We start from the raw sequence: 23,204 nt of genomic DNA, 5'->3' as shown, positions 1-23,204 counted from the left end.
ACTTCAGTTGTCAATTAGATATGGATGTCTTAGGTTTCAGTGAGCTATGGGTTGTTATTAATGTCAATATTTCCTAGGTTTTGATTGTTATAACACAAGGTATTTGTTCCTCGACATTGCTGTAGTCGTTTATTTAAATACGATAGTTTTATTTCAAATCTACAATGACCAAACATAGGACCAAACATAACGGAATAAGCAATCGCGTAGACAAACTATTGTTTTGGAATAATAGCATGGTTTAAAAACAAAAACTTACTAATAGGATGTCTTGAAGAAAACCTAGTCCTAGTGAAATAAACTCTTTTGAAAATGTCTGAACTTTTCCGTACGAATGGAGAGAGAAGGTCTGTCTACATAACAATTCCTTATCATATCCTTATGTAACTCTGGTACAGTAGCTAATGACAATAACATCAAATGATAGTACTGTACGGTGTTCTGGACATAGTGACTTTAGAACCAAGACCTTGATCCAAACCCTATATTTTGATATGGTTTATATTTTGTCTCTGTGAAAATATGCCGATAATTAGGAAGCCTACACATTAGAATTCATGATCTAAAAAAATATTTTTCCATAAAATATTTTTACTTTGTCTATATTTTGTTTGTCTATGTTTTTAGCTGCGCGATGTAATGTCAGCTACGTGATGTAATGTCAGCTACGTGATGTAATGTCAGCTACGTGATGTAATGTCAGCTACGTGATGTAATGTCAGCTGCGCGATGTAATGTCAGCTACGTGATGTAATGTCAGCTACGTGATGTAATGTCAGCTGCGTGATGTAATGTCAGCTACGTGATGTAATGTCAGTTTTAGATTTTAGGCTATCCAGGCAAACATTTTCTTCTAGTTTAAACACTAGGTGTTTATTTTCAAAACATTTCAGCATACAGATTTTTATACTCCATCAATAAGTTTTTATTTAAAAAATCAAGAAAAAAAAAACAACTTAACATTTTCAGCAGACGCATGAATTAGGCTCTCGCACAGAAATCTAAAGGATGTATCTCTACAGCAGCGTCACGCCCTGACAGGCAGGACAGGATTTCTACTTTCAGTTATTTGAGATAGAGGCCCATAGAATTCCATGTATTCAATTTGGTGCCATATATGACGTTCGAATACGAGAACGCTTCAAGTGATGTGGTCAATTGCTGAGCTTCAAAAGCGAGGGGTCTCGGGTTTGAATCACGGTGAAGAGTTAGATTTTAACTTCCGATATTTTTAGACGTACATAAACCTTGAGAGCACCGTTTGATGTAGAAATCATTTGCTGGACTATTCATAGAAGAACTCGATTAAGCAAGGCTTACTGGTAGACTCCTTGCAATAATGAAGCATCACAAAGACATCAATCCTATATTATAATTTTTAGAAGCATCACAAAGAGATCAATCATATATTGGAATTTTTAGACCAACAGCAGCTTAATAGAGGAGGAATTGATTTAACAGAAACTTTTTTATGTTTTTTGTTTTTATGTTACATGTTCTTCACATACAGATAAAGATTACGCAAATAAAAAGACGTATGCAATCAATCGCATATTTCTCCATTATTTATTCCCAGGACTTGAGGAGAGGTCATTCGCTAGCTGTGTCCATAACTGTAATGGCGACATTGCTTGTGAGATTCACTGCGCACACACTAATCCAGTCCGAGCTTTAGGCAACTGTATCCATCAGTGTCCACCCAACGATGTCGGCTGCGAGACTGCGTGCTCTCACGAACACAACCAGAGAGCTCTGGGGGAGTGCCTCCATAACTGTCCCCCAATGGATATCGGATGTGAAGTACAGTGCTCACACCAAAACGCCAAGAGAGCTCTGGGTGAGTGCCTACATCAATGCCCTCCAGAGACGTCGGATGTGAGATTCAATGCGCCCACAGCAATGGTAGAAGACCATTAGCTGAGTGCCTAAATCACTGCTCAGGAGATATTGCATGTGAAATCCATTGCACCCACAACAACCCAGTGAGGGCCCTTGGGGAATGCTTACACCAGTGCCCACCACTTGATGTCGGCTGCGAAGTCCAGTGTACCCATAACAATAAGAGGGAACAGTGCATTAGCCAATGCCCCCCAAATGATCAATTCCAATCTTGTCCCACGGATTAGAACCTATTTCGTGCTGTATTAATTCTTCTCTCTGATTTGCTGGCTTGTTTTTCTGACAAATGTAACAAATATTTCCTTTATTCGAGCTGATAATCCAGGCCAGAAAACTGTTTCTTTTGCTCTTCTTTTCATTGAGTCTACTCCCAGATGTGCTGCATGGAGTTTTTCTTCTATTTCCTTGCGAAGTGATATCGGTATGATTATTTGTTCTCCTTTCAACAAGAGTCCGTCTTCGTATGTTAACATGTCTCTTAGTAAAAAAATAATGTTTGAGTTCAGGTAGACTATTATGTTTGTCTGGCCATCCATTTAGGATATACTGAATAAGTGTTTGCATTGTTCTATCTTTCTCTGTCTCGATTCTGACTTTCTCCAGCACTGCATCTGGTATTGCCAGTCCGACTGTATTGACACAAACATCAGGGATATCACTCTTTTCCTCTGATGAGTCTCTACTCAATTTTTTTTCCTTTGACATATTGAAACTGGATATCGTAACGATAAAGACGCATCATTAGACTTTGTAGCCTTCTCGGAGCAGAACTGAGTGGTTTTTGAAGGATGTTTTCCAGTGGTTTATGGTCATTCTGAACTATAACTGTCCTGCCATACGTATACTGGTCAAAACGTTCCAAACCAACAACCACTGCCAACAATTCTTTTTCAATCTGTGCCCATCTTTTCTGAGTATCAGTTAATGATCTAGAAGCATATGCTATTGGACTGCCATCTTGTAATAACGCTGCTCCCAACCCATTTCGGCTACTATCTGCTTGTAATGTAAGCTCTTTGTTAGGGTCAAAATATATCAGTGTGCCATGAGTCGATATTTTCTGTTTTATCTTGATGAAAGCTCGTGTGCATTGATCAGACCAAATAAATGGTGTTTTCTTTCTGATCAACTCTGTTATGGTCTGTAAATCTGTCGACAAGTCTGGAACAAATCTTGCAAGATATTGAACCATGCCACAGAATCTTCAGACTGATGAAATATCTTTTGGAGCATTCAAACTCAAAATCGCAGATACTTTGTTCGGGTCTGGTTTTATTCCTGCTTCTGTAATAATATGACCCAAAAATTTAATCTCATCTGTTCTAAAAACAGACTTTTCGTGGTTCAGTTTAATCTTCTTTTCTTGACATCTCTTCATCAGCTCTCTTAGGTTAATATCATGATTATTCTTCCGACAATTTAATGGCTAACTCATAGTTTCGCCAGCTCCGGTGAAACTTTTGCCAATTAGCGGCCATGTTTCCTTCTACCTCGAGCGGCTCGGGTACAGGAAGGAAATTTCTAGCTGCCATTGCACGGCGTAGCCTCGAATTGTTGCCTATTTATTATTGCAAACAATAAACCTTTATATACTGATTAATGATTAGCTCTGATCATTAATACACCGCTGCCACCATGTTAAGTAAGATCTAGGTTCACAGTCAGCAATAAACAAACAACAACCATTAGTGTCATGGCGGAGAATGATCCATTATTATATTGAACGCGTGCACCTTGGCGTAGTGATACATCTACACATTAGTAACTCTTGCATTTTGGCGTAGTGATACATTTGTCTGTTTTTTTTTAGCAGTTTAAAAATTACACTGGCTTTCAGAAAGCACTTCGCCCACTATAGAGTTGTCCATCCGCCACTTATAGAGTAATGCCATTGCAGTGGACCAATGACACTTTTAATAGTTCTGCGGAATTTCTACCAAATGAATTTCAACCAACTGAATTTCTACCAGCTGAATTTCTATCTTTTTTTTAGTCACTTAGACAAGAGACTCAGCAATAAAAATCACATTTTCATAATAATAAACAAAACCCTGATGTTTGGCGTAGTGATATATCTACACATAAGTAACTCTTGCAGTTTGGCGTAGAGATACTAGAGTCACTAAGACCAGAGACTCAGCAATAAAAAGTACGCTATAGTGCTCCGTCCATCGGTTACGTATATCATTCTAGTCAGCATAAGAAATACGTTCAAAGTTCTTAGAAGTATCCAAGTCTGGTAAGTCGAGCTCTACGGCTACTCAATAGGATGTAGTCGTTTTACCTTTTTGTTTTCTTAAGTCCAAAGTGTTAATTTTCAAAATTAAACATGTAAGTTTTTTTTCCCTCATAAAAATACATTTTTTTTAAATAAAACAATTCAGGGGAGGTAAGTCACTATAACAGGCAGTGACGCCACTAGGGTGGGTGTCACTCGGTGAAGTCACATTATGGTCTCTCCCCCCCCCCCCCAAGCTCCCAAAAAAAAAATTTCCCGTTGATTTTTTTCTTTTCTAGAACCGAAATAGCTTTTATTTAGCTAAATACCTACATTTATTAATAGTTAGACCACTGAAAAATGGTTGTCCATTTTATTTTTAAAGTTTCTTGTTTATAACTATTTATCTATAGTCTAAACGTATATTAGAATGTAAGATTAAAAAAAAGAAACAGTCTTAACATCAACATGGGCTCTTTAGTAGACAGTCAAATGCTTATTAACGTAAACTTTACTACTTTAGACTGTCATGTTTGTAAAGACATGGCTAACACAATTAAAACTTGCGTACAAAAAAAGTATAAAAAAACTGCAAAAACTAAAGAAGAATGTTTATAAAATTAACATTTTTATGTGTACAAGAATTAATAAAATGCTTCTAAAACACAGAAAAAAAAAATTTCCTTAGACAATTATGAGATAGTCGTGTTTTCCCAAATTAATGTTAGTTTTAAAAAGTATTTCTACATGACGTCACATTCACGAAGATGCAGACAACAGTTGCAGACGTCATGAAAAGATTGGTTTTAGAGATTCTTGGAAATCTCATGGCATGTGTGTTGTAAACATTCAAGTACCACCCAGTTTTATCAAGATTATTTTTTGCTGCCTAGAGTTGTCTTCTCACTTCTGCTATTTGTATTCAATATAAAGAACTTTTGCTAAATCATCAGATACAACAACTCATTTTGAAACGAACATCAACAAAACACCATGGCCGCTAAAACAAACCTTTTTGGGTTAAATTTATTCAAATGTATCAGCTACCTAAGTGATATCTTGTAGTTTAAGTTGAAATTCAGCATTAATAAGTATTGACCTCTGTTTATTTTCTTGAATAGGGAGTTTGGCATGTAAAGATTGTTCTTCTGACATTTTTTTTCTTTTTTTTTTCCCTATTGAAATGTCATTTTTTTTAAATTTGAGTAGAACCCTTTCAATAATATTTTTCTCTAACATGAAAGGTTTTTGGTATTGAAAATGTTAAAAGATTTTTTCATGGCCACCACTTTCATTAATTCTGGTAGGCCCATTGGCAAATACTGGCTGATCCATTCTAGAGAGTGGTGTGGGGGGGGGGTACTGCATAATTTGTTTAAATAATATTAATACTCTTGACCATAAATACCATAAATGCTACCTTTGGTATTTTTATATTTTGTCGCTTCTCTCTCTCTCCAAGCTAAAACTATACGTATAAAGCATTTCGCTTGGCCCAAAAAATCTAGGAATCATATAAATCATAAGTACATAAGAAATGGACGGGTTTAAATGTTAAAAAATGTCCAATGTCATTCTTTTCTGTGCTTTGCACAACTGCAAATAGTTCTATACAAATATTTCTTACCCATTTATTGAACTAACTATTCATTACTACGAGCACTTCAATCTACCTTTTGTGGCATATTAAATAGACAAAGCCTCTGCTATCTCTTTATCGCCCTGTGCACAGAAACATACAGGACACTGAGGTCTACATATACAATTACCAGCAAAAAGAAATTATAGTAGACAAACAGAGAGATCATGTTAGTTATGAAACTCCAGATCCATCAAGAAACCTTCTCAAGACACTCACGACCTACACAGCACGAAGAACTCGGTGTCAACAGAGAGATCTTTTTTTAAAATAATGTGCAATGTCATGCTTTAATGTCATTTAATTTTAGGTGAAATGTGTCAGACATATCGTATAAAGTGGAAACAAAATGAAAGAGTTACAACCTCATTAAGATTTAGTATCCAAAGAATAATTACTGGGAATAGTAAGATAGCATAGTCGAGCAATGGTACACCACAATGGTCCAAATGAAGTAATTAGATCTCCGATAATATTTAGTATGCATATACGTGTTTTGAATCTATATTAATTCTCTAGGTTGTCCAACCATGCGGGCTACCAAGCACGCACGCCGACTCTCGATAAAAATGTTTTGGAAAAAATAACTCTTCAAGTCGGACGCAGTGCTTTTTTTGTGAGGACCAAAATATTACTTTTCTTGTATTTTATCTTATCTGATAATACAGACGTTACTTTAACGTTTATTATTAATTTATTAGTAGTTAAAAGTTAGGCAATCCATCACTTACCGGGACCTATTTCTTAACAAAAAAAAACCCACTGACCCCACGTAACTTTCGCGGGAACAGAGAGCGCTGCTCAGCCAAAAAAAAAAGGGGGGGGGGAGGGGAAAAACAATATTCTCTGTATATATAATTCTCTACGTCGCCAACCAATGCGGGACAGCCGACTCTATAACCCTGCTCGTTTGCCCAAACCCACCCCATTCGGACAACTGTCTTTCGGGAAGTGTTCAACTGTCACTGAATGGTAGCCCGGCTGGTATAGAAAAAAGTCTTTAAAATAACTGAACAATAATTACATCTTGATTTTGGTTGATATACAATGTTTATAAATGATGTCGCCAACCTTATCATTCACTATTAATAGAACATTGAACTAAAGATTATCAAATTTGAGTATACTACTCAAGAGCCATAACTCAATTTTTCTCCCAACCATTTGCGAAATCTCGATTGTCTGCCTTATAATCCACTTTCTAAGCAAACGTAGAGTCCTTGTTTCATCTTCCTTACATAGAGCCAACTACTGTTGTAGGACCGGTAGATATATAATACACTAGCTGATTAGATAAGGCTATCATTGTCCAAATATAAATAAACTGCCTTGTCATGAAGAAGTCTATAATTAATCGTGGTTTGTACATAGAAGATTCATTGTTTTTTCTCTTATGCCAAACATTATATAAACAGTCCAATGATTAAACTCATTTTCGTATCACTGACTTTGATTTGTCACTATGTGACAGGTAAATATGTCACGTTTTTATTACTGATTTAATAGAAATTTAGGTAGCGCTATAGGCTTGTTCTTAAATGGACAGCATTCTTTTGACTCGAGATGGCGTTAGTGTACTAAAAATTGAACGCTGTGACGTTACGTTAATCTAACAGAAGAACTCCTTTAGAGTTTGGTTGTTCAGTGGTTAGGTGCTAAACGTCTAAGTTTTTTTACAGTTCAAATCCCTGTGGAAAAACTGGGATTTTAAGTTGATCCCAGAGTTTATCCTAATCAAATGTGTACCTGAATTAGTTGGAGAGGGAAAATATGGAGGTTGTAAGTTGTGCTGGCAACATGACCCTTTAATCCTAGAAACAAACGAGTTTAACATTATTTGCACCAATTATCGATTACTGAAACTTTAGAAAGTTAAGTTATAAACTTAATTTCTACAGCTACATGTAGGTACAATTAACAAATGTCATTCCAATTTTTATATTACAATAGGTTTTGTTGGACTAGTCCGTTTCGTTTCTTTGATTAAAAAGAATTGGGCCGGAAGTCGCTTTTTTTATTTATTTATTTTATGAGTATTTTACCCAAGATCTGTGTTGTTTTTTTAGGACTAGCTTATTTCATGTACCCGGCATTTTCCGATACACAATTTAATACACAAAGTAATTGTTGAAAAAAATTGTAGTGATTTTAAACTTTAAATGATTACTTTAAAAGGTGTTACTCTAATCAATTTGAATATTATTTTGTTATGAATGTCACTGTTTATTTTGTGTCTGTTCTAGTTTCTTAAATTTTTCTTGAGTAAAGGGGTCGTTTTTCTCCTAATGGGTATACCTGATTTCTCCAAGCAGCCTTTGTAAAATATTGGTCCTAAATAATGCTATGTTTATAAACGAAAAATCGCATGGCTGCATTATGATGAATGTACGTGTTAGTTCAATAAATTTTATATTACTAGGTAACTATAAATAACCGCATAAATAGATGTAAGTTTCATTTTTTTTTCTGTTAGATAAAGTCATATGGCAAATTTTTGTTTATATCCTAATTCTATAAAGGAATAATAATAGAATTATACAGTAAAAATAATCACTAAGTTTTTCTTTTAATAGTTTTGAAAGTATAACTGAGTTTGTGTTTTTGCAGATGTACACAAGCTACACTATGAGTCAGTCCATCTCTTCTGACTATTTAGAAATGAGAGTAAAAATGTATATTTCGATATTTTTAGCCTAAATTTAAGAAGTTACAATCTTCAAACAACTAATATATAGCCTCTTCCATAAAACTTTGTACTTAAATAATAAATTTATCCAATGCTCGAAATCCTGCTTGTATACTTAGGCCCTATTTAAATCGATCCGGTATTAATGTATTAAGTAGCAATAACCCCGCAAAATAAATTAAATAAAAGAAGATTGAGATATACATATATTTTTGTGACGGTACGCACCGGTACGGGGTACCGGCACCTTTTTTCAATGTCGGGAAAAATGATTACTTTTCTTGTAATTCAACGTTAATTGTTAATTTATTATTAGTTGAAAGTTAGGCAATCTATCACTGAGTACAGGAGCCTCTTTTTTATTTTTACAAAATAAAAAGCACTTTATATACTTTCAGCTGACATGCCGTATTATTAAAAACACCTCTATGTGAACTTCTCAATCATCTAGAGTCTTAGACAGTCATTATTTTAGACTAGATTTAAGTAGGGTCTAGACCTAGATTTAATAGGCCTATTATTATAAAAAAAAAATAATCAGTCATTATAGACATCATTCGCAATTTTATTTTTAGGTCTAGGCATTGAAAAGTAAATCTATTAATAAACTAAAATCGATCTAAGTCTAAGTACTAACTTATTAATTAAGTCATTATAAGTAAAAGTATTATAATGAATATTGTATAGATCTAGATTGACTATATTATAGATAGATCTATAGATAGATCTCTAGTTTAGTAGATTAAGTATAGAGTATAGTAAACGTATTACAGTATTATTAAATCTATGTCTTATGTCTATGTCTATATCTAATTAATTCTAATAATCTAATAATTAAAAAAACTTTAGTCTTTATTAATATCTAGACTTTTTTCTTATAAAAACTGACTATATGCATAGCATAGGCTAGACTCGGCAATCTAGTCTCAAGATAGAATCTATACTATTACTAGATCTATTCGATTTTTATATATACATCTAGACTAGAATTAGATTATAGATCTAAATATACTAATGGAGAGATGATATGAGGTGTTAGCTAATAGCGTTGCTCAAGAAACAAACCTGGGTTTTTCTAAACTCTAATACTTGGTATGTAATAGTAAAACAGCATCTACCTAAATAAATCGTAACTAGCATACAAAAACCTATATTTATTGTAGTATATATAGGTCTGTGGTTGTATTTTATATAGCCTTCGTAACTTCTTCTATAGAGAAATGACTATTTGTAATTTCTTTTAATTAAAATTGGGCTATTTGCGTCTGACACATATATACATTTTATGTTCAGCAACAAACCCTATTGATGCTGTGATAAATATAAAGCTACTATTTGACTGTGCATACACTAGAGAGAAATGGAAAGGAAAAAATATTTTAGTTAAAATTAAAATACAAAATTGTTTTCGTGTGACTTAAAAATATCCAGAGATAAACTTTAACTGAATAGGAACTTAGGGACGGCTAAATTGTGCTAGACTGTGCTAGACCGTGCTAGATTGGCTGGACCAAACAAAGAAAAAGGACTGTGCTAGACTGTGCTAAATTGTGCTAGACTATGCTAGACTTTGTTAGGCCGTATTAGATTGTTCTTGACTAAACAAAGATCAAGGACTAGATTGAAATCTTCTTTTTTCAGAATATCATGCGATTCTCTGTGCATCCAAGGCTCATCATCTCCAACACTCTTTGCTTACATTTTCTTTTATTAGACGTAAAAAGTTAGGACAGCGAAAATCTTGCCAATCGCCAACAACTTTACACATCTCGGAGTTATTGACTCAAATAAAGGAACAAGATATGAATAACTAGATAGTGCTGCACAGTCCAATGACAAAGGTTTAAGCCTCGACACAAAAATCAAATTGGTTCGCTCGCTGGTCTTGGCGACATTCCTTTATGCTTGCGAATCTTAACCGCACAATTAGAGAGAAGGATTCTAGACATGGAATCAAGTTGCGATAGAAGAAATCTATGTATCACATACAAGCGAAGAAATTTAAAACAGGATTGCTGTTTGATCCTACGATAAATATTGCCCAAACACCCCCCCCCCCACCGAAAAAACGCTAAGACTATTGGTCTAAACAGCCCACAGGTTGTGACGCTTCAGGTCAGTATTCAGGGCTACTATAATGATTAATCTCAGTTGAGTCTGAGATTATTTGTTTAAAGAATTCATTTGTGGATTTAGGAAACTCATTTATGATATTTTATCTTATCATGTACAATACAGACGTAACTTCAAAAAAGAAGATGATTACGTCCTACGTCATGATTTTAGTCTAGCATATTAACCAATGACTTAAATCCCGCCAAGTCACTGGTTTTCCTGGTTGGATTAGGCAACCCGTTCCATGCTCTAATAGCACAAGGGAAGAAGGAGTATTTGTACAAATTTGTCCTAGCATATGGAACGAGGAATGTGCCTTTATCTTTGTGTCTTTCTGAGTATTTTATTAAATTTTGTATTTGTATTTGAAGATTATGGTTCAGTGTGTGAGCAGGTCATGAGGCGCGAAAGTGGACCTTTTTCTCTGCTCAACATTAAATTTTATAACAGTAGGCAGATGTTAGCGCTACTGGGTGGGCTCAATCTGTGACACCTTAGTCTACGACCAAGGGGCTAGAGTCGCCTAAGTAAGCAGACAACTAGACTAAACTAACTAACCTAAACTAAATGAAAGCAAGAACAAACATTAATTTAGGATAAATAAAGCAAAACGATACTTTATTTACATACTAAAATAAATTAATAATAAAAAATAATATATACACTAACCACTACAACTGAACTCAGCAACTAGCTTAAACCCTCTAAATTTACGCCACTACAAACACCAACAAACTAACCAAACCAACTATCTAACACAAACTGATAAAACCAACTATCTAACTAAATCACGACAACTACTACACTAGACCTAGATCTACACAAACACACTACAATAAACTAGTCTAGATCTACAATATTCTACTACTACAACCAACCCATAACTAAAACAAGAACACCTTAGTACCTTACTATCCACTAAGAACAGACTTACTGTCACTTAGACTCTAACTTAGTATAAATAAGCCACTAACTAAGCCGACTAAGGTAGCAGTAACACTACGGACACAAAATAACACTAAACCTACAGCAGAGTAATAGCAGTTATATTCAGCAGTTATAATCAGCAGTAATAATAGCCTGCAATACATAAATGCCAAACTATAAATACAAAATCATATATTCTACTAGATCTAGAGCATGAACAACATATTCATATCAGGCTAAGCCGGGCGCCGCCATTTTTAATACAGCTTGTTGGGAACAACTGCCAACTAGAAAATAAAACTAAATTAAAATATATCTAGCATATCTACACACAGTTTGACATAGATCTAGTAAAAGAAAATATAAAATATTTCTACACTTACAGGCCGTCCCAGGTACAGGAATAAAAATTTTAAAAAGATTAAATAATCATATGCCAGATTACGTAGATCCTCAACTGTCACACAGACAGCGATATACTTTACTGACCGCTGGTCAACTGTACAGGATGTAGCATGGGTTTAACTATTTATACTAAACGCCCTAACCCATATAAAAATATGCGGAAGTACAATTATAAAATCTGACAATATTCTATACAAAAGAAAATAGCTAAAATTACATATAAAAATAAATCTGGGAGCGCAAGCTCACGAGTGTTTTATGTCTAATTGCTACTTTACTTTTGAGTCTTCTCTCCTGAAAGATTTCTAAATTTAGTGATTTTACTAAAGGTGTTACTCTTGTCAAATGTAAAATTCGTTAGTTATAAATCTAACTGCTCTACTTTGTGTCTGTTCCAGTTTCTTAATGTTTTCTAGAGTTGAGGGGTCCCGAACAGAGGATGCATATTCTATTATTGGCTTAAACAAGGTTAAATAACATTTATTTTGTATGTTCTTATTTAATTGATATAAATTTCTTTTAAAAAATCTTAATGTTTTGTTTGATTTTTTTTTAGTTTTTCAATATGGGGATTCCATGACAGTTTTTTTCATTTATTATAACACCTAGGTATTTTGCGTTTTACTGGTTTACGATGAATAAGATAAGTGGAATTAATTTGTTTTAGTTTTTATTTTTGCTACTCTTAATAATTGCCGTTTTTCTGGATGGAAAGACATGCTCTAATTTGATTACCATTTCTGTAATCCATCTAATTCTCTTTGTAAAATTTCTGTATCTTGTGTTGTTTTTATTGTTCTATATATTATGCAATCGTATGCAAATAATGTGACTTGTGTTCATGAACTAATGATATTTGGACCATCAATGCCAAGATATTATAATTTTTAGCGGACCCCGTAAGGGGAAATGTTCATTTCTCTGCCTGTCCGCCTGTCACACTCAAATCTCAGAAACTAGAAAAGAAATGAAAAATATTATTTCACCGTGCGATTTGGCTTGCAAAGTATAGGTGCAACGGCTACTTTTGTTTTCAAAAAGCGATCCGTTTAGTTTATAAAGTTAATTATGCAAGCGATTTTTTTTTCATAAAAATACATCAGTTCTAAAAAATTACATAAATGTAAGGGAGGTAACTTTTCAATGTGTTAACAAAGAAAGGAAACTTTTTGTGAATTTTTACTATCACTAAGTCAAATATATATATAAATAGTACAAAAATGTGAACAACCAAATATAATTACTTAGTTAACTGGTCTCTGGTCGATGAGCTGCTCAAAGAAAACATTTCGGCTTGTTTCTAAAGGCTAAGAATGCACTTTGTATGTAAATGTCAAGCACATTTTTTAAAATGGAGTTCTTATGCATCGACTTTCGAAACTAGTTACCTTAAAAAGTAGAACCTCATGCATTTAAAATCACACTTCTGTGTTACACTACATTTAATTTTCTAGCTAAAACGTTACAAAATCTATTTTTCTATAATATCTTGCTTCGGATTTTTAAGGAAAACAAAGTATGGTATGAAAATCTCCTCCACGAGGTTATGGTACATATAATTTTTACTAGACCATCCCAAAAAATTTAATTACTAGAATTTGATGTATCTGGGATTTTCTCTTTCTCTCTCTATATATATATATATTTATATAAACATCCGGAACAATCTATTTTAGATACTTATTACTATGGCCATATTGCGGAAGTAAAAGTAAAGGTTAATCAGATTTTCCATAGCTTTTAGTTGTTTTTTTCTTCCGATATTAACATGACTGACAGACTGACTGACACACAAAAAGCATTAAAAATGCGCTTTTTTATCTTGATTTTTTTCCTTTGACGTCATATGGAATGAATTCGTTAAAGGAAATGCTACAATAACTCTTTGCAACAATGTCTATGAGCCCTCGTTACCTCCCTCGTGTTAATAAAGACATTTTAGTCTAATTTGGCCGTTTGACGTAAAGGATTTTTTTATGGAATGAATTCTTCTAAGGAAATGCTCCTAGAACTCGGTGAACTAGTGTTTATTAAATCTCGCCAAGTTTCTCGTATTCAAAAAAAAAAAAGACATACTAGCTAGATTTAGATCATATCTAGTTGTTTTTTTTTACATAAATCTAGATTTTTTACACTAGATATAGATTTTTTTACACTAGCTCTAGATTTTTCTTACACAAGATCTAGATTTATATTCTAATTAAAACCATTGTAGACTCTAGATCTAGAATTTCTAGAATTATATAGACTAGAACAAGATCTAGAATTTCCATTTCTAAAGATTATCTGAAATCGATCTTACATATTGTACATATTTGGTAGTTGTCATGCTGAAATTTGTAATATATCTCTTTATTAATAATAGGATATTAGTTTGTTATTACCTTAACAGCAATGTCTGGTCGTGCAGCCGCTACTAGACTGATGATCTCGACGGTCCCGGGCTCATAGCTGTTTGCTGCCATGCCCCGCCGTCTAGCATGAGGTTTAGACTACAAAGTAGATTATCTTAAACCTTGAAGGAGCATCCAAAACATTTAAAATATTTTACAGAAAAAAACAAAAACATTTTTACAACGTCAAATGAGTTTTTAACAAATTATTTCTTTTAATAATCGAAGCAAAGTCACGTCTTGAATATTCCTTGTAAATAGGCAGATCCAATATGGATACGACGGATGTCGCCTATGAGTTTCTGTGATAACACAACTCTCTTTGTAATCTTTTTTTAAGCATACTATGGTGTTGAACGTAGTCAAAGGCCTTGGAGAAATCTAATAAGATAGCATCTATTTGCTCACTATTATTTAAATTTTTTGAAATATCATCAATTAGTCATATTAGTTGCGATTCACATGATCTATATTTAAAAAAGCCATGTTGGTATGGAGTACGGACATTTATTTCTCTAGGTAATTTATGGAGTTACTGCATATTATGTGATCTAGGATTTTATATGTGAGGTTGGTAAGTGATACTGTTCTGTAGTTTTATGGATCAGATTTTTTTTGATTTTTTTTAATAGGTGACGTTAGTTTCTTTCCAGTCCTTTGGTTCTCTGCCTTGGTTAAGAGATGCCTGAAAAAGTATTTTGAACACTGGTGCTAGCTCATTACTGAGTTCTTTGAGTAATCTAGCTGAAATACCATCAGTTCAGTTGTTGTTCTATAGAGGGCATTATTGAGCTTATTTCTACTAATGGAGTCTACTTCAGTTTAGGTTTTAATGTAAAGATTTAGTTTATGTGTTCTTTACCTTAGGGCTTTGAATGGCAGCTGAGTCATATCGATATAACATAAACAGAAAAAAAGTGTTACAATTGTGTAACAATGTCATTGAGATCCAGTTAATTTATTTCAGCTGCAGCAGTTGAAGACAGAGATGTTGCTTCTTGTCTTGCCTTCAATTGGTGTCACGGTGATCTTGCTTGTCGTGAATATTGTATGTCGCAGAACTGGATAATCAAGAGAGATATAGCTTCATGCTTGGCTTCATGTCCAGCTGGTGACCATCTATGTCATGACCGATGTATGGCTCCAATAGGCAAGAGAGATATAGCTTCATGCTTGGCTTCATGTCCAGCTGGTGACCATCTATGTCATGACCGATGTATGGCTCCAATAGGAAAGAGAGATATAGCTTCATGCTTGGCTTCATGTCCAGCTGGTGACCATCTATGTCATGACCGATGTATGGCTCCAATAGGCAAGAGAGATATAGCTTCATGCTTGGCTTCATGTCCAGCTGGTGACCATCTATGTCATGACCGATGTATGGCTCCAATAGGAAAGAGAGATATAGCTTCATGCTTGGCTTCATGTCCAGCTGGTGACCATCTATGCCATGACCGATGTATGGCTCCAATAGGCAAGAGAGATATAGCTTCATGCTTGGCTTCATGTCCAGCTGGTGACCATCTATGTCATGACCGATGTATGGCTCCAATAAGCAAGAGAGATATAGCTTCATGCTTGGCTTCATGTCCAGTTGGTGACCATCTATGCCATGACCGATGTATGAATCAAATAGGTAAAAGATATGTTTGAATTTGTAATCAATGCAATCATTTTTCTATAGAATTATTCGTCAAATATAAATTAAAAAACGAAACGTATATCAACTTATTTTGTCTTTGTGTGTGTGTGTCTGTCTGGTACACTATTTGTGTATGTTATTTCTCCAAAGTATAAGTATTTGGTGTACCTAATATTAATTAATTTTAAAAAATTACCAATTAGGTAGTCATTTATTACTAATTAATTTTTTTGCTTCGTATAAAAAAAAGGAAATAAATACAACTTATTATTATAGAGTTATTCCATTTCTTACGTTTTTTGACATTTTTATCCACTCCCCATTTTGTAGAATCATTCATAGTCGTTGATAATACATGAATCAACAAAATATTAACTAATTAGCTAATTCTGATTTTTATAGAAAAAAGTGAGCTTATTCCATCAGTATTGAGTTATATGACCTTGATTTTGCGGCTCTTCTCTAGATACTTTTTTAAAAAGAGGTTTTAAATGTTTTGCTTTTCATACAAATATATTCACGACGTTTACACAGTGAGTTGTGTCAGACTAGTTACTGTCTTTAAACTATTTTTGTTTTCATTTGTTATTATATTTTTAGTACCAAATTTATTGCACGGTCAGGCAAAAAAACACACACACACTCTCAAACACACGCCATGAGTTTCAAACTTTCACGATGTTTAATACAACTTTAAAAAAAGATTATCCCAATCTAAAAGGAGACTAGGAATTAATCCAACCTGTCCAGGTAATGATCAGTGACATAAACGAAATTTCATTTGCATTTCGAAGTTCAGTCTGAGAAGCCAACAGTGTTGCCTGTCTGGATCATACAGAGTTTATATTATTTCAACATGGTTTTAGCCACAAGGTAAACTTACAATGGACCACTTAGATCTAGGATGAGTTTCTGACGTTTTTCCATTTATTTATACTTTCCTGAACCGTTTACTGCTTGATGTAATAATATTTAATGTAGTAGACTAGATCTAGCACATTTACTCAGATACATTCATTAAACAATTCTGAAAAACTTTACTAAATAAGGTAGTTTAATTAGGGTTTTCTTACACGAAGAGTCTATATGTACTTTTAAAATTTGCTTTAAATGTGAGAAGTGTGGGTGGTTGATAGAAACTTATAGGTTACCTATTATGGGGATCTATATATATAATTCTTTTCATGGCTCAACAATTTGGACAAGAAGTTAAAGAAAGATCACTCTTTTATTTCTGCAAGTCGGACTAGAGTTACCCTTCGAAAAAAAAAAGGGGGGGGGGTTGGAGAACAAGTAGTATTCAGCTGTCACTAAATAGCAGGACCGGACTTTACCATTGTGACCAAGAAATCATGGAAAGATCACTCTTAATTATTTCTACCCCACGTAACTTAAGCGAATAAAAAAAAAAGAGGGGGGGGGGAACAAGTAATCTACTCTGTATTCAGCAGTCACTAAATAGCAGGGCCTTAACCATGTGGTGCCCTATGCGAAACAGATTTCGCGGGGCCATGTTTGAGTAGGGATACGTATAGTAAGAGAATATTAAGTGTACTTATACATTCGTCTTTGCATTTTATTCATTCTTTACTACGTACAGAATTACTTTATGATCTTTGCATGTAGTGAGTCATACAGTATATCATAAAATTTCTATTTCCTACATAGATTACGCTCAATAGCAAGAATTACCAAATGTTTCAATCTATCTACGAGAATTGTTGATCTCAAGTAATTCTTCATTAGTTTGAGGCGCGAGAAGCTTCTTTCACCAGATTCCACAATTACGGGTATTTCATAATACCGTTTTTTTTTTTATCGTGCGTTTTCCATATTGAATGACACCCCAAAATCACAATTTTTGTCTATATATTTCTGGAGATTTGTATTAGTTTTCAAAAGATTTTAATACTTTCCGGAGATTTCCAGTTTGTGTGTGTGTGTTTGTATATTTTGCTATTTCTATTTCTATTTTTTTTTGTAGCAAAATCAAAAATAAATTAGAATAACTCAAAAGAGCTTCAACAATTGTTTTTAGTAAATGACTTTCTCCTAAAATCCTGAACAACCAATTTTCGATATTTTGTAGAGTAAGTCCATAGGGCATAAATTTGTTTTTAGTTAACAATCAGGAACAGTCACTATCGATAGTTCAGTAATGTCCAAGAATATTAAGAGTAATAAAAGTCAGAAGTGCGAGTTCAAGCCATCATTTCACGTAAGATCCGGCACAACTTGTATGGTAATTATAGTTAATGAAATACAAGTCAGCATAAAGACTTACAACTTTTTCAGCCTTTAAATGTTTTGTCTTTTTAAAAAATATGAACGACTACTTTTTGATGAAATGTTTTTTTTTAATTAAGAAAATTAAATGTTAAATAAGTTAGCATAACAATTCCAAACATTCATTTTCGTAAATTTTCTTTTCACAAAAACATCCGGAACAACATAATATACAAACTAACATTTTTGCAATGTTTTGAACGGAAAATTTAAGGTGAAAACCGATTTTCAATAACTTTTTGTATATTTTTATGCGATGTAAACGTGACGGGCAGACAGACCGACAGTCAAAATGCAGAAAAGTAAAGCGAATTGTATCCTGATCGGCAGGGGAGGTGGTTACTAAAAAAATATTTTTACTTAAAACTTTTTTGTGGGTCTAGATTTGTACTTTTTACCGCGGACACAACGCTACTGCACGAAAAAAAATAAAAAAAATATGCGTGATATTTAGTTTAACATACAAAATGCATTCTAAGTCTTTATAAACAAACATAAATGTTTTCTTTACAATTTTAGTGGCTAGTGAACGAGGGAAAAAACACAATTTAATTTTTATATTTCTAGTGAAAACTTTTTAATATTTTACAAATATATGAATAAAATATAAAAAAACTAACAAACAAAAAAAACCATCTTTCTGTTACCAAATTGCTAATATAATCTCTCTTACATTATGTTTTAGAAATGGTGTATTATCATGAAAAAAATCGTTTGCATAATTAATATTAAAAACAAACAAAACAAAAAAAAAAGCTGTTGCACCTCAACTTTGCAAGCCACAACGTATGGCGAAATATGATTTGTCATGTCACTTTTAGTTTTTGAGATCTGTGTGTGACAGATGGACAGACGGACATTTAAACAAAACTAACAGAGGGCCGCTAAAATAATTCATATCTCAAAAAATATATTATACTAATTGAAGTAAAAATGTGCGATTTAGCTTCATGCTGACCCTCTGTCAAAATCAAGCTAAGACTGTATGGTCATATTACGAGATTGTGGCGGACTGGGTGTTGAAATCGAGCTGGGCATTTCTATACACAAATTATACATTGTATAGCATATGACAGGTATCTAATTATAGGCCGACTTGTTATTCAAATCATTATGTGAAGTTTTATGATTTATCGCTAGCTGTACCCTTGAATACAGTGAACTACAGACTACGACATTTAAAATATTATCTTCTGAAATGGTTCTATTTTAAAAATCAAGAAAAATATTTGTTCAGAAAACATGATCTGTTATTGGCGTAGTGCTTTTCAGAACGCCATTTATTTTTGAATGTGTCTGTTCTTTAATAACATGACAAATTCCATAAACGCCTCAGCTGTTGTAAAGGTTTGAATAGGTCAATAGAAATATTGGGTCTTTATCTTATTTCAAATTAATAAATAATTAAGTCAACTCAAAATGTTCAAGTTATTGATCTTTTACATTCAGCAATAAAGGTCAAGGTTATTTGGTGTGTATTTATAAATTCTTATCTTTGGTGAAGTAAAGCATTTTCCATCTGTTTGATCTCTATAAAGTAAGCTGAACGCATTTCACAGTAACCCATTCGAAATATCTGCACTTAAAAGTCCAGTATTCATAGATACATACAAAAAAAAAAGTGTAGCACAGTTGAGAGGCAGACTCAATTGGTTAATTTTCACCATGAAGTTTCTCTACATCTTAAGTCTGCTCCTCCTGGCAGTCTGTTCAGTGCTGGCTGGCAAGTCTGGTAAGTGACGTCACGGTACATCCATGTTTATTTTTTTCCTTAGCACGTCTCATGAAAGATGACGTAGATGTTTTGATGTAGAACAAAGCCGATGTGAAAGTGTCTCAAAATGTTCTGGACATTTCCATGTGGCTGAGATTTTTTTTTATTCCATGTGTTTTACACTAAAAGATGCTTTCGAGTTTGTCAAAACAAAAGGAAGAATGATGCATTTAAAAAGCTACTAAACTATCTTAGTATCAACACATTCAACAGGGAAAAGTTTCTTCCAGGTCCACTTTATATGTGTGGTACCAGAGACAGAGAAAGCAGCGACTATCTGGGCAAAATGACAAGCAAAGAGACTTCAGACTTGAGGTCAAGTACGAACTTTACAGCCATTTTATTGCGCACAGACACTAAGTGTCACGTGGTAAGACATGCCAACGGTTGCTAATAACAACGGAAGCTGTTTTATACACCTCATTGTTTCGTAACATGTTTTTTGCTTTGTTTAGTTTTGTTTTTGTAATTTGTAATAATACAATTTGTAAACCTCTTCAGATCTGAGGGAAGTCTTGACATACAAGGACTGTCTTGAGTTTTGTGGTGATGACATTCCCTGTGAAATGGCCTGCAGTCTTCACTATCCAAGTTAAAAAACACCGCAGTCAATGAGTTACATGTACGTTGGCATTAAGATTATTGTCACATACAAGACTGTCTTGAGCTGAGTTGTTAAAACTTGGCTCTAGGTAGATAGATAGACAAACATAAAGGCATATTGTGACAGATAAATAGATAGATAGATATATAGATAGATAAATAGATAGATAGATTGATAGATAGATAGATAGATAGATAGATAGATAGATAGATAGATAGATAGATAGATAGATAGATAGATAGATAGATAGATAGAAAGATAGATAGATACATAGGTAGATAAATAGAAAGACAGACAGACCGACCGAACCGAAAATGCAAAAACATAAAAAAAGAAATTTATGAAGACTAGCAGACGGCGCTAAGGTAAATAAGGTAAAAAAAAAATCTACGTTCTATAAGCGGATTGAGAGAGAGAGAGAGAGAATGAGAGAGAGAGAGAGAGAGAGAGAGATTTAAGAAATAAATACATATATATACATATGAACTAAACTGATTTTAAAATATAAATAAATATAAAAGAATGGTCTGAGAAATATTACATTGCCAGCTAACACAATACACAGAATGATGTTTTCATGTTGTACTTTATGTTTCAGTTGATGTCTTAAAATGCATTGACACGACCTTCTCGAGAAACGGGATGATTGGAATAAAAGATGTAAATAAACTAATAACAAGCCATTGACTTTGTTCTTGTTGATGACTCACTTGGTCTCAATGGGCGGAAACACATTTACCAACTTTTAGATTTAATCCTTGCATTTACGTTGCGTTTTGGTTCAGGAGGTTCACATCTTAAATTCGTGTTTTGGAACAAACGTTTCTAAATCTTGGAATTAAAAAAGTCAGATTTTGGAGTAGAGAACTTAAAATACACTGTTTGTCTATGTCGAACCTGGGAAAATACTGGGCTTTATCCGAGAGGTGGGGGTTAACTACAAAAATTTAATTTTTAGGGTAAAATAATTGCAAATATATATTTGCAAAAGATTTTTATTAAATTATATAAATTTTTACTACTTGAGATATGAATGGAACTTATTTTTAATAACATAGCTGTATTTATCACTGTATAACATTTAAATCTTGAGCTATAAAGGGAAGTAACCCTTGAGGGTTTATGCGCACGACGTGGCCTAAATTATGCTGATGTGCCTTAAACCAAAAAAAAAAAAAAATCAAATACATTTTCTTTGCATGGTCTGACTTAACGCGGAACTCCAGTACGCATACGTGGAATAGAAATCATACGACTGCCACAGTGTCTCGTTTTGAAGCCTGATAATTGTTGAATACAGTCGGATGAGAATAATGCACAAAGTCCAAAAATAAAATGAAATGGACTCAGTTTTTGTGTTTCACTACCGTTGACCTCGAGTGTAAGAGAACTGAGACACACATATCTTCTGTTCACATCGAACTAATGCCTGCGAGATAACAAAACGTATTTCTATTGACCATGTTACTCTTGTAGATTTATTGGGTGTCATTTCTTAGTATTGCCAATTGAATGTGTAAACCAAGAGGAAGTCATGAGTGATAGGACCTGTCTAAGACGCAATAAATCAGCGGTTCTCAACATTTTTAGCTTGGCGACCCCTTTTTACAATTCCTCGCTTATTCGCGACCTCCAACATTAAATTATTTTCTTTTAAAACTATGATGTTACAAAATATTAATTAGAAGCCTAATGTAAATATCTGATTTGCAATGCCAAAGCTTAATGTTTAATCACGGTACAGTATGTAGGCCTAATTATATTCTTGAAATATATATTTCTCCTTATTAGCAATTACAAATAAATGAAATAAATATATTACTGCAAATCGATGTAGGTAGAACAGAGACAAATAGAAACATGGCTGCAAACGCTTGATCCAGAATTGGGTCGAGGTCTATTTAAAGAGAAAAGTTTCACTGTTCAATTATTTCTGTCTCCTAAACATCTTCAACTTTGACTTTCAATGAGTTTCTGGCAATGTGCAATGAGTAGAGTTGGAAAGTAGGAGGAAATGTTGTCTACAGACATGCGCAAATGTTCTTTCACAGAAATTATCATTTTATCTGTTTGCCAGGTTCAAAGTCATTTCCCTCATAGAGAGCAGATACGATTGGAAATCTGTAAATATTATTTACGTTACAAATGACATACTCCTCCCCCTCCTTGCTTTAACTAATGGGGCAGGCATAGGAAACAATGGTGCATATCTTACAAGTGTGTCCAATAGCTGCGGAGAGACAACTGAAGGGTCACATGAACTGAATGGAGGAGTTATAAGGAACTAACTTACCAAAGCACTACGGGAAGCCAATACTTTCCTCCCCTGCTACCATTTAGAGTTCATCCAATTTTCATGTTATCCAATGTGTTATGGCAGTGATGCCCAAACTACGGCCCGTGGGCCAAATCCGGCCCGCAACACGCTTCTATCCGGCCCGCCTAAACATTGGAACAAAATGTAAAAAAAAATATATAGAAATTAGAATGTTGAAAAAATATTCTCACTGTTTCCTTGAAGAATTCCATCTTTATGTTTGGTATTCTAATATTTATAGTTAATAATTTTTTTTTTAATTCTAAGAACGCAAGTGTTGTTGTTTTTTTTAATGACGA

General features: G+C 33.7%; 1 protein-coding gene across 2 annotated transcripts; it reads left to right on the top strand.

Moving 5' to 3' along the window:
- The first annotated feature begins 4,017 nt into the window (after positions 1 to 4,017).
- On the top strand, positions 4,018 to 21,272 carry LOC106076503 (uncharacterized). Of its 2 annotated transcripts, XM_056039119.1 has the most exons (5): positions 4,018 to 4,138; positions 6,276 to 7,227; positions 15,250 to 15,918; positions 20,486 to 20,606; positions 21,187 to 21,272. In XM_056039119.1, the coding sequence occupies exons 2-4, from the start codon at positions 7,176 to 7,178 to the stop codon at positions 20,578 to 20,580; spliced, it is 816 nt and encodes a 271-aa protein (XP_055895094.1). In that variant the 5' UTR covers positions 4,018 to 4,138; positions 6,276 to 7,175; the 3' UTR covers positions 20,581 to 20,606; positions 21,187 to 21,272. The 2 variants fall into 2 exon arrangements, 1 of the variants encoding a protein (XP_055895094.1); XR_008779473.1 differs by lacking the exons at positions 4,018 to 4,138; positions 6,276 to 7,227; positions 15,250 to 15,918 and adding an exon at positions 19,702 to 19,942.
- Positions 21,273 to 23,204: the final 1,932 nt, after the last annotated feature.

The sequence above is a fragment of the Biomphalaria glabrata genome, chromosome 8 (genome assembly GCF_947242115.1).
Source record: "Biomphalaria glabrata chromosome 8, xgBioGlab47.1, whole genome shotgun sequence".
NCBI classification, from domain to species: domain Eukaryota; kingdom Metazoa; phylum Mollusca; class Gastropoda; family Planorbidae; genus Biomphalaria; species Biomphalaria glabrata.
The sequence above is the reverse complement of the archived record's forward strand: the minus strand, read 5'-3'. Positions and strand labels throughout refer to the sequence as shown.

Bases quoted from the DNA above. Each gene is read 5' to 3' on its own strand.
- LOC106076503 (XM_056039119.1), top strand. From the start codon at position 7,176: ATGATTAAACTCATTTTCGTATCACTGACTTTGATTTGTCACTATGTG. The intron at 7,228-15,249 runs GTAAATATGTCA...AATTTATTTCAG, and splicing joins GATTTGTCACTATGTGACAG to CTGCAGCAGTTGAAGACAGA. The intron at 15,919-20,485 runs GTAAAAGATATG...AAACCTCTTCAG, and splicing joins CCGATGTATGAATCAAATAG to ATCTGAGGGAAGTCTTGACA.